The 15333-nt window shown below is 42.2% G+C and overlaps 1 protein-coding gene across 1 annotated transcript in view; it reads right to left on the bottom strand.

The window, feature by feature from the left end:
• SLC15A2 (solute carrier family 15 member 2) overlaps positions 1–12707 on the bottom strand; it is a 38335-nt gene extending 25628 nt beyond the window's left edge. The window contains exons 1-6 of the mRNA XM_066323068.1: positions 12483–12707; positions 9106–9193; positions 8344–8485; positions 6518–6610; positions 5328–5427; positions 220–310 (exon numbers count right to left, since the gene is read on the bottom strand). Coding sequence (XP_066179165.1) covers positions 220–310; positions 5328–5427; positions 6518–6610; positions 8344–8485; positions 9106–9193; positions 12483–12614 — 646 coding nt within the window. The 5' untranslated portion in view covers positions 12615–12707. The remainder of the gene's footprint in view (positions 1–219; positions 311–5327; positions 5428–6517; positions 6611–8343; positions 8486–9105; positions 9194–12482) is intronic.
• Positions 12708–15333: the final 2626 nt, after the last annotated feature.

Here is a 15333-nt window from a genome sequence, read left to right as displayed (position 1 = left end):
TTTGAAATACAACCAGGAATATAATTTCTGTGAGTTGTCTGCCTGTATTATAAATCTGTTATGTTGCTACTGCAGGATTAATAAGGTGTAAATGCAATACTCTGACCACACAACAGGTAATATAATTTCTGCCATTCTGTTGTCATGAGAGTCTAACTATGCACAGCAGAGTAGTTAGAGGGCAGCTAATTTATTGTTTTATTCTAAATCCACACTGACCTCTTAATACAGGAGTTACAAACGTGGAGATCAAACTTCCAGCATTAATGGATAAATAGAAGATGGAAAAAAACTTGCTTCTCTCCGAGGTCTAAAACAAGAGAAGACAATGTCAATGTCATGGCTAACGCACAGCATTGGGCTTGCAAACTGAACACTATCAATTCTCTCGTTAGGAAGGCTGGGTAAATATTGACACAAAGTGCATAAAATGTTAAGCAAACAAGCTTGTCTTCAGGTGATGGTAAATGCTCACACAAATCAGCTCATGTTACTCGAGAAGTGCTTTGGAGCTTTTTGGCATTTCAGAAGAAAAGCTGCTGCTTTGAGAGTGTTGTGAGATTGGAAGGAAGGGAAAGCATTTACTTATTCAGAACAAGTAGCATGATTCAGATCCTTTGTCACCTAATTCAATCCAATTTGGCATGGTTTGACAAGCTCATAATTTCTTCCCATGTCTGAGCTCTTTTTTTTTCCCTCCTCTCCCGTGTAGTAATAGAAAAAGAAACCTGTATATTTTAAGGAACTAGTAATCACAGCATGGACGAAAGAGTGCCAGCAAGTGAGAAGTATCCATCAAAGAGGATACCACCAAGGTGAGGCAAATCAACCTCAAACTAATAGGGTAAATTAAATCTAGGGGAGCAAATTCAAGAGCCTGGTGGACGGATGAACTCTAAGAGAAAGAGTTCTGAATTTAACCTAAGCTGTAACATATTGTAGTTGACAGAGTCAAAGGATTCCTGCTGATCTTCTTTCTTCCCACACAATTCATAATTTGGAAGGAATCAAGAGTTTGGTCCTTTGTGCTGGAGCAATGTGTGTGCGCAGTCTCTCCTCGCTTGTGGGAGGGACATGAATGCACAGTCACACGTGTGCTGTATACAGTGTTAACTCCTCCCTGTACCTGAGAGGCACACCAGAGAGGAGAAACAAAAGCAGGCTACCTGACCCACCCGTGCTCTTGTGCATCAGCACCTCTGGGACACCTGAGTTGAATTTGCATCAGACATGGCATGGTGCCTGGCAGAGAGCCTCTTAGGGCACCTTGAGCCTCCTCTCTATGACCTGAGCATCATTTGAATGCAAAGCTTTAACTTAGCTGAGTGCTAGAAAACTCCTCAGGGACTGTTGTTCTGTCTCCTTTCCTTCTAATGTGTCCTGCTTCCGTCTGCTCTCTGAGACAACAATATTCACAAGGCCGGAAAACTGGAGAAAATGTGAAGAATTGCAGGCAGCTAAAATAGGACAGCTGTAAAGTAATGAATCCTGAGCTCCAAAAACGTAACAAAACTTCCTGTAACTGATGGTGCAGCCAACAGGAAATATTGCTACTTGGAATGGCAAGAAGCCTCTTATCACAAGGGATTACTGCAGGGAAGAGGGGGAAGTGGGAGAGTACAGGAGGGCTTCTCTTTATGTCCCTATGTAAAGTGGGTAGTGAGAAGGTAAGAGTGAGAACCCCATCACCTCCCACTGCCACCCACCAAGGAGTCTGGGGGTCTACTTACTTGGATTAAGGGCTTTCTGCCTTGACCCAGTACAGTTAGGATGACCCCATCAACTTGAGCTTTTGGCATTTACACACTTTTATTTCCTAGAGTGTTCAAGGCTGACCTATACGTTCCTCACAAATTATTTATCCTGGACTAAAGGATTTGAAAGCCTTATAAAAACCATCTCAATGGCATGTTCTCATGGTTAATAGAAAACAGCAGTGGGTCTTACTATCTGTTATATTCCATTCCTTGCTGGTGGATTTGATAACCCAGAACTTTCTATTGCTAAACTAGTAAAATTATATTTTATTTTTCGTTCTACCTTTGTGACTAGTTATTTGTCATTATAGAGAAAACTAGAGAAATGAGCAGCCCCAGCAATGTTCCCCATTCCTGGATAGCCCTCCCATGACTTGTCGAGCGTGGTGCAGTAGAGCCCTCACAGTCCTGCCCTCTTCTCGCCAAATTGTCATGTGTGGCATGTCCCTAATCCTTCATATCTGAGCAAATCAGAATTTCTGAGAGCTGTGATAAACTCATGCATGCAGCTCTTGACATGATAAAGTCTAGAGCAACAATTACCAAGGAGAAGTTGGTAGTAAGAGAAGAGGATAGGGATGCATAAAGAATTTGGTGCATCTTATTTCACATACTTTCAGAGTTTAGTGATGGAAATAAAAATGATCAGAGAAAAGCTGAAATAACTACAAAAATAATGACCCAGCAGCTTGAGAATTATACTAATTGGAATAAAGAATTTCCTCCCTATTGTCTTAATCTTTAGAGTAGACGTACATTAACAACATGGTTTGGATTAGCTAATTTGAGAAAAGGTACTGTACATGATAATCCTGATCTCCTTGGCAACCAGAAAATAAAGAAACAAAGGAAAGCTATTTAGCACCTTAAACACCATACTGCACTGTTTGAAAGCAGCTTTGGTCCCTAATTAATATGAGCAGCAGCTTCACATTCATATAACATATTGTAAATATAATTTGTTCAGGCATTTTTAACTTGGATTTCTAATCCCATAGACAAAGGCATTTGGAAATCTCCTGCAGATAAATCTGTTTTCCCTATTTGACCTCCCACCAAATCAGTCCCCATCACTGTCTACAGTAGCACCATTCTCAAAGTGGCAGATCCAAGACTATTATGCTCCTGAAGTACTTAAAAGAGGATCAGATTGATGTTGTATATTTACCTCAAAACATAAACTTGTCTCTAGGAATAGCAGGAGCAATTTAGTTGTTTATATTACCTCATCCCAAGTTTTCAGATGAAACAACTAAACCTGTACACTTAAGGACTCGGATGAAGTTTATTGGTGTCCTGAAAATTAAGGGGGAATCAAATACTTCATTTCATAGAGAATTTCAAAACTTATTTCAGCCTACCTGGAGTGGAAGAAAATAAAACATAAGGCCCCTCAAACACCACTCCAGAGGAAAGAAATATCCTGGCTAGCCTCCAACCTTTCATTCCTTTCATTCCAAATCAAAACTTTTCCTTCCAATTCTGATGATTTAAACTTCCTATCACATAGCATAAAACATTTGTTTCTTCTGAAAGGCTAAGTCATTTCAAAATGGTAAAATAGAAAACTTTCTATTTTGAAAAGAATGTTTGAAAAAGAACGAATAGAGTAGAACACATTGTTCTTATCAGAATGCTTTTTATAGTTTTCTTTCTCTAAATTAGTTTTTCTTGAAGGTAGCAGACAGGTGAATGTTTGAGCCTTTGTATTTGATAAATTTGTGGGAGACATGTAGTCTGAATGCTGGAGAATGGGTACAGGCCCACACAACCACAAGCAGTTCAGGTTTTCTCTCTGTAACGCAGCTGTAGTCATAAATCTGGAATAATAATATGTATGTGCCTGAGAGGGGTGCTGAGATTCATTAGCTGAAGTCTATAAAACACTCCGAAGATAAGTGTTACATATTATCATACTGTAATTAGGTGGTAATTGAAAGATGCTGGATAAACACTATTAATCATTAATATTCATAGAAGTAGCACTTGTGTAAATGCTGCTGTTGGACCTCTTAGAATTCTTTTGGGACAACTATTGGTGCAGCAAGCCAGGATGCCTATGCACTGGGTGAGATGCATGCAGCTATCCCAGGGCACATGTGCTGTGCTGCCAGCCTACTTTTGGTCAGAGTTGTGCCAACTGAGGAGGCTGGGGACCACTAGAGCATTACTGATCCCCCTTCTGCAGCATCCCCTAAAGCACCAGGTGCAGCTGACAGCATGCAGACATGCCTGCAGGAGGATTTGCTTTGGACAAGTGACCACAGAACATCCCATGTTTTGTTACTTCTTAGTAATCATAAGCTTCATCACTTCACCATCACTCAGTTCATGTGCAGAAAGCACAACTCTTCCCAAAATTTTAAATTTAGTCTACATTATTTCATTACATGTTGAATTCATTCTGGGACATTGCAAAAGACAAAGAAGAAAACTGCCCTACTGGGCTCCTTGTCCAAGAAGACAACTCTTATCCAACTTTACCAGTACTTTTCTTGACACACTATTAGTCTAATATCCTTCTTTAATGCCTCCATTGATGGGAATTTCCATCTCCCAAAGACCATAGTATTGTCCAGTATTTCTCTAGATCTATTTCTGGAAAAAAAAATTCACACTGTCAGTCCTAAATAATCCTCCTTGAGTTTAAGCCTATTCACCACAGACCACAGTATTTATTTTGTTTTTTTTGCAGCAGTGGCTTTCTACATATTTGAGGACTTCTGCCATGCACACAGCTTGCTGATTTGGATACTTGTCATCAAGAAAATTGAAATTTTTATTTGTGTATTAGGTCAACATAAATCTATTTAATTTGAAGTTCAACTGAAAAATTTAGCATTTTGCCTAAGGATTAGCACTTCCTGACCTGCTTTGCTTCCTTAAGCACTACCTTATCCCCAGCTGAGCCCCTGTGCTGAATAATGGGAGTTTGAGATTAGTGCAGATGAGGGGCTAAGCACTCATGACAGAGAATGAGGACACAAAGCACCTGGACTACAACTTGCAGGATACACAGCACAAACACAGCTAAACAGAAACATTTTCTCAACTCTTCAGAACTTTCCATTCTGGAATATCCAGAAAACATTCTGGCATTACTTGCTAAAGACTAGAATTTTGTACAGTTCTTTCTGAACAACACCTGAGACACAGACTATGACAGATTTGAGGAAAAAAAAATCCCCCAGAAGCATAGGCCAGTGATACAGTCTTTTCTTTCATATTCCACTGCAGTGCATTATAATCACCCCTGTTAAGTTGATCAATTATATATACAGTTCCATGATATGCAAGACAGGATTTTTCAGCTACTCTGATGTCCAATTAACATTTATATGATTTGATGCAATTATGACCTACCCTTTCCAGTATCAGTCTTGTTCTGCTGTCATTTTGCCTTCCTGAAGCATCTAGATTCTCTCAAGTCTTATGCAAACCTACCTCATGCCTTACTACGTCTTTTCCAGCAAACTGGCCCTTAATCTGGCATAACAGGACTTTGATCACATAAACATCCTCACAAAGTAAGCAGACACTGCAGATTTTAGGAAAGAAAAGAAGTCTTACATGTTCCTCTTCAAACTGGTCCCCACCAAATGCAGAGACACAGGGCTTGATACCTCCCGTTCCAAGGGCGATCAAAAACAGACCAACCATAGACAGGACCCTTCATGCAAGAACAAAGATATCACCATTGCAAAACCTTTCCAGAACTTATGAGAGCATTTTAGTGTCATCCAACTATGATTCCTCTGATAATGTTGTCTTTTGCACATGGGTAATGATGATGAGCCAGATAAATAAACAAATTAAATATCCAAATAATTAGAAAAACAAATTAATTATCCTAATTTTTACATTCCATACCAGTCAATCAACCAAACTGTTTTTGTCAGTTTCTTGCTGTTCTGAGGTCCAGTGGACATATAGGAGATCAAAGATCTGTGGAATTATTTTTTATTTATATGACAACAAAAGCTGTCAAGATCAACTGAGAAAAAAAAAGAAAAAAGGGTGTACTTTCTGCAGCCTTGTGGCTTGGGTATAAGCAGACAAACCATTTGAATTAGGCTCATTCTTGTGTGCTTTCTACTTCTCAGTGGTTTTCAAAATATCATTGTTGGGCTGACAGATTGTGTCTCTAGGGAACAAGAGCATCAGAACTGGCCAGGTTTGGGACAAAAGAAAACTTTCTGTAAACAACATGTGCTCCTGCCTGCATGCACGTATTTTTTTAAGCCATAATCACACAGACAAAACCAGCTTGGAGGCTTCAGAAACACTACTCTGACAAGCCTATCTGTTCAGAGTCTAGAGGGTGTATCCTGTGGAAGAAACAGACCCTTCCCCTGTCATCAGAAATTGATTTTGATTTCCCCTGTCAACAGAAAAGTTTTGTGTTCCCATGCACATGGGGGAGCCTTGCTGAGCTGGGCAGCTGTGCTGATGAAATGAGGGAGGAAGGAGCCTGGTACAGGCAGTTGGATGGAGGACAGCACACCAGTAACATGATATAGCAGAGAGGGGTGTTAAAGGGGTTAGAGTCTGTGTGGTGATTTCCAACTCCATCCAGCATGTTCACACACTAGATCCACCCTTCTGCTCTTACTCAGACATTCCTAACCCTTCCCTGATGAAAGCAATTCGTGCACAGCCCCCAAAATGCTGGCCTGATGGAGATGAAACAAATTACAGACTTGGGTAAACTAACTACCATCACAACCTGCTACAGCACTGTGGCTTCAAGGGCTACTTACACATGAACTGCCTGGTTGCCTAGGGATGGAATGGCACCGACTGACTTTATCAGATGGCCAACAACATACACAATGGAGAGGTAGATGATCGTCCTGTGAGGAAAGCAAATAGCAGTGACTGAAGGTGCTGGGTGATGTACAATCTGAAAACAGAGTGTGCCCATGCGCCCTGATATGGCAGCTCTACTTGGCAGACACACAAGGAATTGGTTTGTTCTACCAGTGGTACAGCAGGCAGCTATAATTCCTTTGTGTCAACACTGAGTTGAAGGAAGGAATAGATATGCAAATGGGTTTCGATTAAGGAGGGATAGCCCCTGCTTTATTTGTAGACATTACTGAGCAGAATAAATGAAAAGTATTCCAGTCTTGTCATGCATGGAAGACTGCAAAGAGAAGAGCACTGTTCAGGTCCAACTATGTTTCCCGATTACTAATAACTGGCATTTTGTAGGACGCGCATAAGTGAGTCCCTTGACTGGAAGGGATGTCTAGAGACTGTTGCCCACATTCAACCCACCTAACCAACAAACCTGAATTAGGAGTGTGGTTTCCTCATTGTAAGTCTGTTTTGGGCCCCAAGTATCTCTGAAAGACTGAGCTCATCTATCTGCTTCCCATGCATTGGTGAGGGAGAAGAAGAAATATGAGAAGGATGATCAAACTCTTGACTGTATTCTATTCCTTCACCACCTTCTAGATTAAGAGAAATCTATGTATTCATGCACTGAAGATATGTGCAGAGGGAATCAAAGGCCTTGTAAGGACAGAAAAACTAGAAGTCCTATGAGCTTTGAGCATTGGAGAGAACCCTGATGCAACAGCTAATTTAGCATCACATCAGATCATTCCTTAAAGCTTCTCTAACCTGTTATATTGGCCAAGGTCCAGCTACTACAGCAAAAGCCACTTGCCTAACACACGAGCATCTGTATAAGGATTTATGCTCTCACAACATCATACTGCAAGATAGACATCCTAAAATACCAATGAAGTTGGCTAGGTGATCTTAAATAATTAATTTAATAAAGCCCCACTGTTATTTTTTTTTCATTTAAAGGGACAAGAAAATTACTGAAACTGAGCAAAGAGAAAAAAGGACACTGACAGCTCCTTAAGAACTTTCTTTTGGATAGGCATATGGCAGCTGTTTACTTGCTATTGAGACTCTTCTGCCAGATGGGCTTAGTCCTAGAAAGAAGAGTTCAGCTGCACTCCATGTGACAGCCAAGACTCCTCAGAAAATGAAAAAACAGTGCCAAACAAAGTCCTGTATCCAGCTGCTCATCACTGCTCTGGGGCAGATGTTGGTTCCACAACTTATCATCAGAAGGGAAGACTGCCTAAGGAATCTTATGAAGAGTTTATCTGGTTATGTGCTGCTGGAGATGATTTGAGAGAACAAAGGTTTTTTGGGCACTAACAGTACGTTACAGTTTCATCTGAATCTGTGGGATCTATATGATGACATTGCTTCCTCACTATCTTTGAATCCTTCTCAGAAGCAAACTGTAGCAAACTGAGGGTTAATTGCCCTACACCTCAGCTTCCTGAAGTCAGGTAGGGAAGGACAATGACGGGAAAGGGTTATTGGAACATTTAATTTGTCCCAACTTTGTTGCCTATTGCCCTTTGGGTGTTAGACAAGCACAGAAAAGCATGAGCAAACAGATCAGCTCTGATAACAGAGAGGAGCTGACCTTCATGAGTGTGTCTTTGCTGCACTCTGAGCTAGCTCAAAACTGGTAGCACACACAGCACTGTCCTTGCACAGGCTGCATAGTGTCAGTGCATGCTGACTAAATCAGAGAGATGCCTTCACTTACTTGTACTTCCCCAGCCATGAGTCTGCCATGATGGCTCCAATGACAGGTGTGAAATAACACAGTGCAGAAAAGGCATGGTACACAGCAGTAGAGAGATTCTCATCCCAGTGGAAGAAGCTTAAGAAATACAGTGTCAGGACAGCTAAAAGGAAACAAACAAAAAAAATCGTATCAGATAATTAATGTGTGCATCTGCAGGTAACCAGGATCATGGTGGCAAGGAAACTACTGATTCATCAAGGAACTGAGCAGTGCTGTAGAAAGATTTGTGCTTCCAGACCTGTTCCTCACAATCTCTGACACAGGAGAAGCTAAAATGAGATATATGAGTATCTGACATCCTTTGCTCATAAACATTTATGTTTAGCTGAAAAACGTATTTTCTAGCTTATCTTACCCTAACCTGTAGTTCTGTTTATGCACATTTTCTGTTTGCAGATTAGGTGCCTGCAAGATTCAATTCCCAAACACACTGATTGCACATCAACTATGAAAGACATCACACAGTAGAAAATCCCATTTGATATAGAGAATTGTATAATAATTTAGACTGGAAGGAGTATTTGGAGCCCTCTAGTCCCAACTTCTTCTCATTGTAGGTACAGCAACAAGTTAGGGTACACTGTTTATATATGCATCCTAAAATATCAATTAACTTTGAAAGACAGCTGATACTACACACAGCACAGTTCAGAAACACCAATGCAGTTTGTGTAAAGACCTCAGGAAGGGAAAGTCACTCCCCAGACACAGGCCACATACCTCGCATGCCATAGTAGGAGAAGCGCTCGCAGAACTCGTTCACCACAATGAAGGCAATGCTCAGGGGGTAGTTGGAGCCACAGAGTTTCTGTGGGAGACAAACAAGAACACATCAACTGTCAAAGCCTTCACCCCAGCAACAGATTTCCACAATGTCTGGGTGGTGGAGAGGAGTCCAGTCCAAGAACCAAGTGCACACAGCTGCTTGACTGACCTGTGAGCTGGACTCAAAGGAGACCTCACACTACTCTTGCTTTGATTAAGGCTCCCCAGTGAATCAGCTTGGCTGACATGGACCCAGTAAGGACTGCCATTGGGATTTGTGGGCTGTCAGCAGCCCACCATGCTTGTAGCTCCTGGAACTCCACTGGAAGGGTGCTACTAACTCTCCACTGCAATGCTAAAAAGTCACTGAGACCAAAAAAATCACCTTTGGATGCCTTTTCTTCTGCACTTCATGTAAAGCTCCTACCCTGCCCCAAAACTGCTCCCTCCTCTAGTGCCAGACCTTGCCTCAGAAACTGGGAGACTCCAGGGATCTGCTGTCTGCCTCTGTGTGTGAAGCTGCTACCTCTCTCAATCTCTGCTCCTCACTTGTGCTGAGCTGTGCCACCACTCACTGAAGCAGAGCATCAGCCCTCTGTCCAGCACTCCCTCAGGCATGGCATTCACTTCATATTCCAAGATTGCTGGCATAGCTATGGAAAATTCAATTTATTAATCACAGCCTAAAAAAAATCCAGCGATGGGACTGTCAAACCTGTCTAAGGGTGGCCACACTTTCCCCGAGCCTCACTTTACTCCAGATAACATCAGCACTTCCCAAGTGAAATACAAGGCACTAAACAGATGAGTCTTGGCACAACCTTCTGTGGGCCTCTATCCCTCTTGCTACCCCACAGTGGTCTGAGCTAAGCAGCTTTCAGCTTCCAGCTGCTTAGTAGCTCCATTGCCTCGCAACAGGAGAGCAGGTTTTCCAGCACTGCCCAGCCTCTGCCAATTAGCGGGAGAGAGGGGCTGGCCATGGATTTGGTGAGGAATTTGGGGGGAGTGTGATATTAACAGATGCAGCTATACTTATAGATTTAAACCACCATGGTATGGGACAGTGAAGTGAGATGAACTCTCCACATTCATTTCTGTGCCTCATGTCAAAAATAATGAATTCCTGTATTTCTTCCCAGAGTCCCAAATGCAAATACAGTACCAAAATGGATATGTTTATTCAGGTTTATTTCACCACCAAGAGACCTAAGCTTATGTGGATTCAAGTTTAGAAGAGTCTAGCTTAATGACGCTGTCTTCCTCAACATTAGGAAAGAGCAACAAAACAGACTGATTGTAAAAAATCAAAATGCCACAACTCCCATCTCCCACCTACTTTCCATTACTTAATCCTCTAAAGACAAATATTTTTTGTCCATTTTTATATATAATATACATATATCTATTTTTCTCACTATCTATGGGCTGCCTTTTTATAAGAAACCCTTGACTTTTTTGCTTTACTAGAGTAAATACATAATTATACATTTCATTTATGATTTACTCTGAAACCATTGTGCTCAGCAGTATGCCTTGTAAGAAAGAGTGGGATCCCTTGGAAACTGTACTGGGGCCTCCTGCTTTTAGACTAGCCTAAAAATGGTGGCACGTATAAGCTGTAAATGCACAAACACACAACCATATGCACACACAGAATATTTTTTCTCCAAAAAGTTTTTCATAATAAAATAAGAAAATCCATAAGAGGCAGATTATGTTTTGGAGGGTGCTGGGAGGCATTTTATGAAATTGGAAGAAAAATTGTAAAAAAGGGTTTTTTTCCCTTCCTCTCCTTCCCAGACCTCACTATACATACTCATGGCATTTACTAACATTTGGTGGAGGTGCTAAGAGTGACTATCCAAACCAAGTGGACAGGTGGCAGGAGTGCTGCTGCCTGAACTCACCCCTCCACACCCAGTGCACAAGTCCCAGTGGATTTATTACCAGTTTAAGATGCAGTGACTCATTTCAGCCACTCCTGCTCTGGAATGGGCACCTCCTACAGACGAGCAGGGGCAAGGAGGGAAAGGAGAGCAGGAGGCAGTGACTTCCCAGCTAAACCTTCCCAAGTGCCTGAGCCACAACCCTGAGTAAGTGCTTACAAACACAGAGCAACGACTTACAAGCAAGGGTACTTCCATCTGGCTTGTGTGTCATGAGGTGGCATCAGCACATGAAGAAACCCTCATGTATTCTCTCCACTGTATCACTGACCTGCCTGTGGCCTGCCTGGACATCCAAAAGTGGGAAGCTTTCATCCATGTGGAGAGCCAGATGCAGTTTGCTCACTTTTGCGGAGGAGGACCGTGCTCAGCAGAGAGCCCCAGCAAAAGCAAAGAGGTTAAGCCTGGATTCATGAACACACAGATAGTCTGCAGTGCTTAGCTACCACAGCAAGCCTGGGATCTGTGGGATTATGGATGTCTTAAAGATACTGTGGAAGTTGATAGACTGTGTTTTTGGAAAAAAAGAAAGTTAATTTAAAGTACTCACTAGAGGAGATGTTTGTTTTCAGCTCTCCTTCTTGCTGACTAATGGCAAAAGGGGATAAAGATTAATATTTCTCAGGAGCTCTGGATATCCAATAGTTAATGTCTGCACTGTAATTAAAATTGAGTTAAACAGTTGGTTTGCTAATGACATGGCTCTGAGTTTTAAGACCAAGTATTACATATTATCCTGCAAGTCAAAGCAGTTGCAATATAAGCCAAATTCTTCCTGAATCCTATGCAGTGAACCGTTTTTAGGGGTCAAGCACTCAACAAGAATTAGCCTGAAAACCTGCACAAACATCAAAGCTGCAAGGCAGCATCACATTCACCTGAATCAGGCTTTAAAACAGAGCCAAAAATGTAAACTCAAGGCTCTGGCACTACAGCTGGACTCTGTAACACTCACCAGCAGCCTGTCCTCAATCCCTGTCCTTCCTTGTGCTTTTCAGCATCTGGGTACCCTTTCCTGGTGGGTTTCATTGAACTAAACAGAGTTCAGCTTCCTCCCTCCTGTGCAAAACAGCCCCATCCACTTCAGAGATCTAAGTTCTTTCCCACAAGGAAAGTAGTGTTCAGGAAAAAGGCAGTAAAAAACTCTCACCTTTTTCCCCAAACATTCAGACAGTTTGTGTTTTCCCTTTAAGCTGCACTTTCTTAACTTAATCAGGTTAGTGGAGGGATTTTTGCCTTGAGTTGTTAAGGCTTATTACAACCCTCTGCAAGAAAGGGTGTTTGTCTCTAGCCAGAGCACAACAGAGGAGAGAACAGAGAGATCTTGCAATGTTTAAAACAAGCTGAGCAGAAAGCAAAGCAAAGGAAACCAGCAGTAACACTTACCGGGGATTTTTTCTGTAGAGGGAAATCTCCTTTGGGGGGATCATCTCCTGCAGAAATAAAAGTGAACAAAGTTTCCTTGGATTCGTTTCTCTGAAAAGCGTTCATCTCCCCTCTCGCCTTGTCTCCCACCATGCTATGTGGCTGTGGTGAGTTGACTGGGAAGATTTCCAACCTCAGGCACGAAGTTTGATTCAGTTTGAGTTAACCCTAATTGAGCACATTTGTGCAGCCAGGACAGAAAGGGGAGGGAGATGCTACCAGGAAAGACAACTCCAAGTTCAAGAGGAGTCAGAGAACACAGCCTAAATCAGTCACAGGTTGGGGCTGTCAGCACTTTGTGGCACAGACCTCCCTGTTGTTTGGCATGCCCCCAGCTATTGTACGTGCACCAGCCCAGCACGGTGCTGGATTCTGCACAGATGTGAGCTGAATAAAAAATCCCAGGTCCCGTATACACCTACAGCCTGAGGATTTAGGAGCAGAGCAGGCATCTCCCTCCCAGTGTGGTAATGACACGTTTACTCTGCAGGGATCCCATTTCACTGGAAAGCCACACATTCCAAGACATAACTACTAAAATCATCACACCAAACCCTTGGACACTGGATGTCACAGATGCCTGCACTGTGTTAAATAATTTCTTTACTACTGCAGGAGTGAACTGACCCAGGGTTCATTTCCACACCAATTCCCTAGAATGACCTTGCCTTTTCCCATGGGACAGTTTAATCAAGGGGGCACAGCCAGCAGCCAGAAACAGCCCCAACCCCTCTCTCTACATTCGATTATCCAGAAGACCACTTTGGGGCTACATATGTGACAAATACAGCCTATCTGTGCTGGGAGTCCCTGGATTCCCCCTGCAGTTACGTGGGATCAGCTCCCTGCAGGCACACTGTTGTCCCTCCTTCCATGCCCTTCCCATGGCAATAGTGGAGCTCTTAATCAGTATTCTTCCAGTGCCAGTTGCAATTGCAGAGCAAAACTCACAACCTTCCCATAAACTATCCTCAGTGCTTGTGGCTCTGCTGTATCCTCAGCGCAGTGCAGAGGTTTTTTCTTCCTCTCACACTTGGCATCTTTCTTTAAAAGGCAAATGTTCAAAGAATTTTCCCAAATATTTCTCCTTTCTCTTATCAGTAATGCAAAGACCACACCTGAAATCCACAGCTGGTACAAGGAGTCTGCATAAACTCATCTTTAGTGCAAGTACTTAGTTGCTGATAGTGCTTGGCTATCACAAGAACCAGGTTTGCAGCTGATGAACCAGGAATGAGGCCTTTGGCCACACCACAGATCCTTAACCTGGCTTCAGTTATTGCTAACAAGACATGGAGAACACTTACACAATAGAATCAGATATGATGGACTGCACAGAAGAAGTATAACTAACATCCACATTCTACCATGTGCTCTGGCATTGCCTCCTCTGAAAATCCCCAGAGAGTCTGTTTCATTCCTGGTAACTGGGCAGCTAAACATGGGGTCAGCTGGGCAGCTGACCTGAAGGCCAAACTTCAGATGGTGCCAGAAAGTTCTTCCTTGTTCCTTTTTTTCTTCTACAGCAGTGGCAAAACAACAGTTTGGTACCTCCTCTGTACTGCCACAAATTAGCTCCTTGTCTTCAGCCCTCCCAATGACCTGCAAACAGGCACAGCCTTGCTTTTCACCTGGTTGCAGCCTCCAGGGAGCTCATGTTCATCAAGTCCTTTTTATGGGCACGAGTGCTCAAAAGCAGACCCAGTGTTGGAGGCAGAACAGGTCTTGTTCACATGGGTCCTATCCCTACACACTAGACTGGCATGTGCTCATATCCTGCAAGTCTGACACCTTCCAAGAGGCAGCAAAAATATTTCTGAGCCCTCTGCTGGCATCTCATGCCCCAGGTATTTCTCTACAGCTCCCAGAAGAAACCTGCTGTATTCTAACACACACAGGCAAGCAGAGAAAACACAGCAGCAGAGTTATTAAAGGAATAATACAAAAGGAAGACAGGAAAGGTTTCACCATCCCTTGCACAGCGCTCCCACGCTGCTGCAGTGTGATGCCTTAATATTTTCAGCCTCCTGCAGCTATATTTCCTCTGTGTATACAGCCCTGTGCGTCACATAAGCTAAACGATTATTTTTTTAATACTAGCATGAAAAACCCTATCAGTCAGTAGGATTAACATACTACTTGGCTAATACACTGCAGAGCTGTTTAGGCCATTAGCTGCCAGAAGGTCTTTTCAGACAAAAAGAAAGAAAAGGAATTCAAATGTCTGGCAATAAATGGTAACTTGTAGCAAACAGCAAAAACAAATTTAGGAGAATAAATTTGCAAGCACCTCAGACACAAATACAGAATAATACTTGATAGAAGGCGACCTGTGCGTCTGGACTGAAAATCAGGAAGGAATTGTACCACAAATGGAAATAAGGTGGCATTTCTGAAGACAAGTATAGACAAACAGATCAAACACAGAGCAGTAGAGGTGTGCCTGCAAAGCTAAGGCACAAAATGAACTACAACTAGCAAGGGGACATAAAAGGCAACAAGAAAAGGTGTTAGAAATATTGTCGATATTGGAGAAAGAGGAATGAACATGAAAAGCTGTTATTTAAACCAGAAAACAAGCAAACAAAAGCTCATCCAGAGAAGCCAAGAAACTTGTGTCCTTTTTGTTATTTTCAATAAAAAAATAAATTGCAACAAGGTATGCAACAGCTTTGAAATGAACCAGCAGGAATATGTGTGAAATGAGACAAAAACTGCTTAAATAATATTTGGATATCTCAAATGTGCTCAGATCATCAGAGCCTGATGATATTCACCTTCAAGTGCTGAATACCATATTGAGCCACTTCCC

The sequence above is a fragment of the Sylvia atricapilla genome, chromosome 7, assembly GCF_009819655.1.
Source record: "Sylvia atricapilla isolate bSylAtr1 chromosome 7, bSylAtr1.pri, whole genome shotgun sequence".
NCBI lineage: Eukaryota > Metazoa > Chordata > Aves > Passeriformes > Sylviidae > Sylvia > Sylvia atricapilla.
Note: the sequence above shows the minus strand (reverse complement) of the source record. Positions and strands in the feature narration are given on the sequence as shown.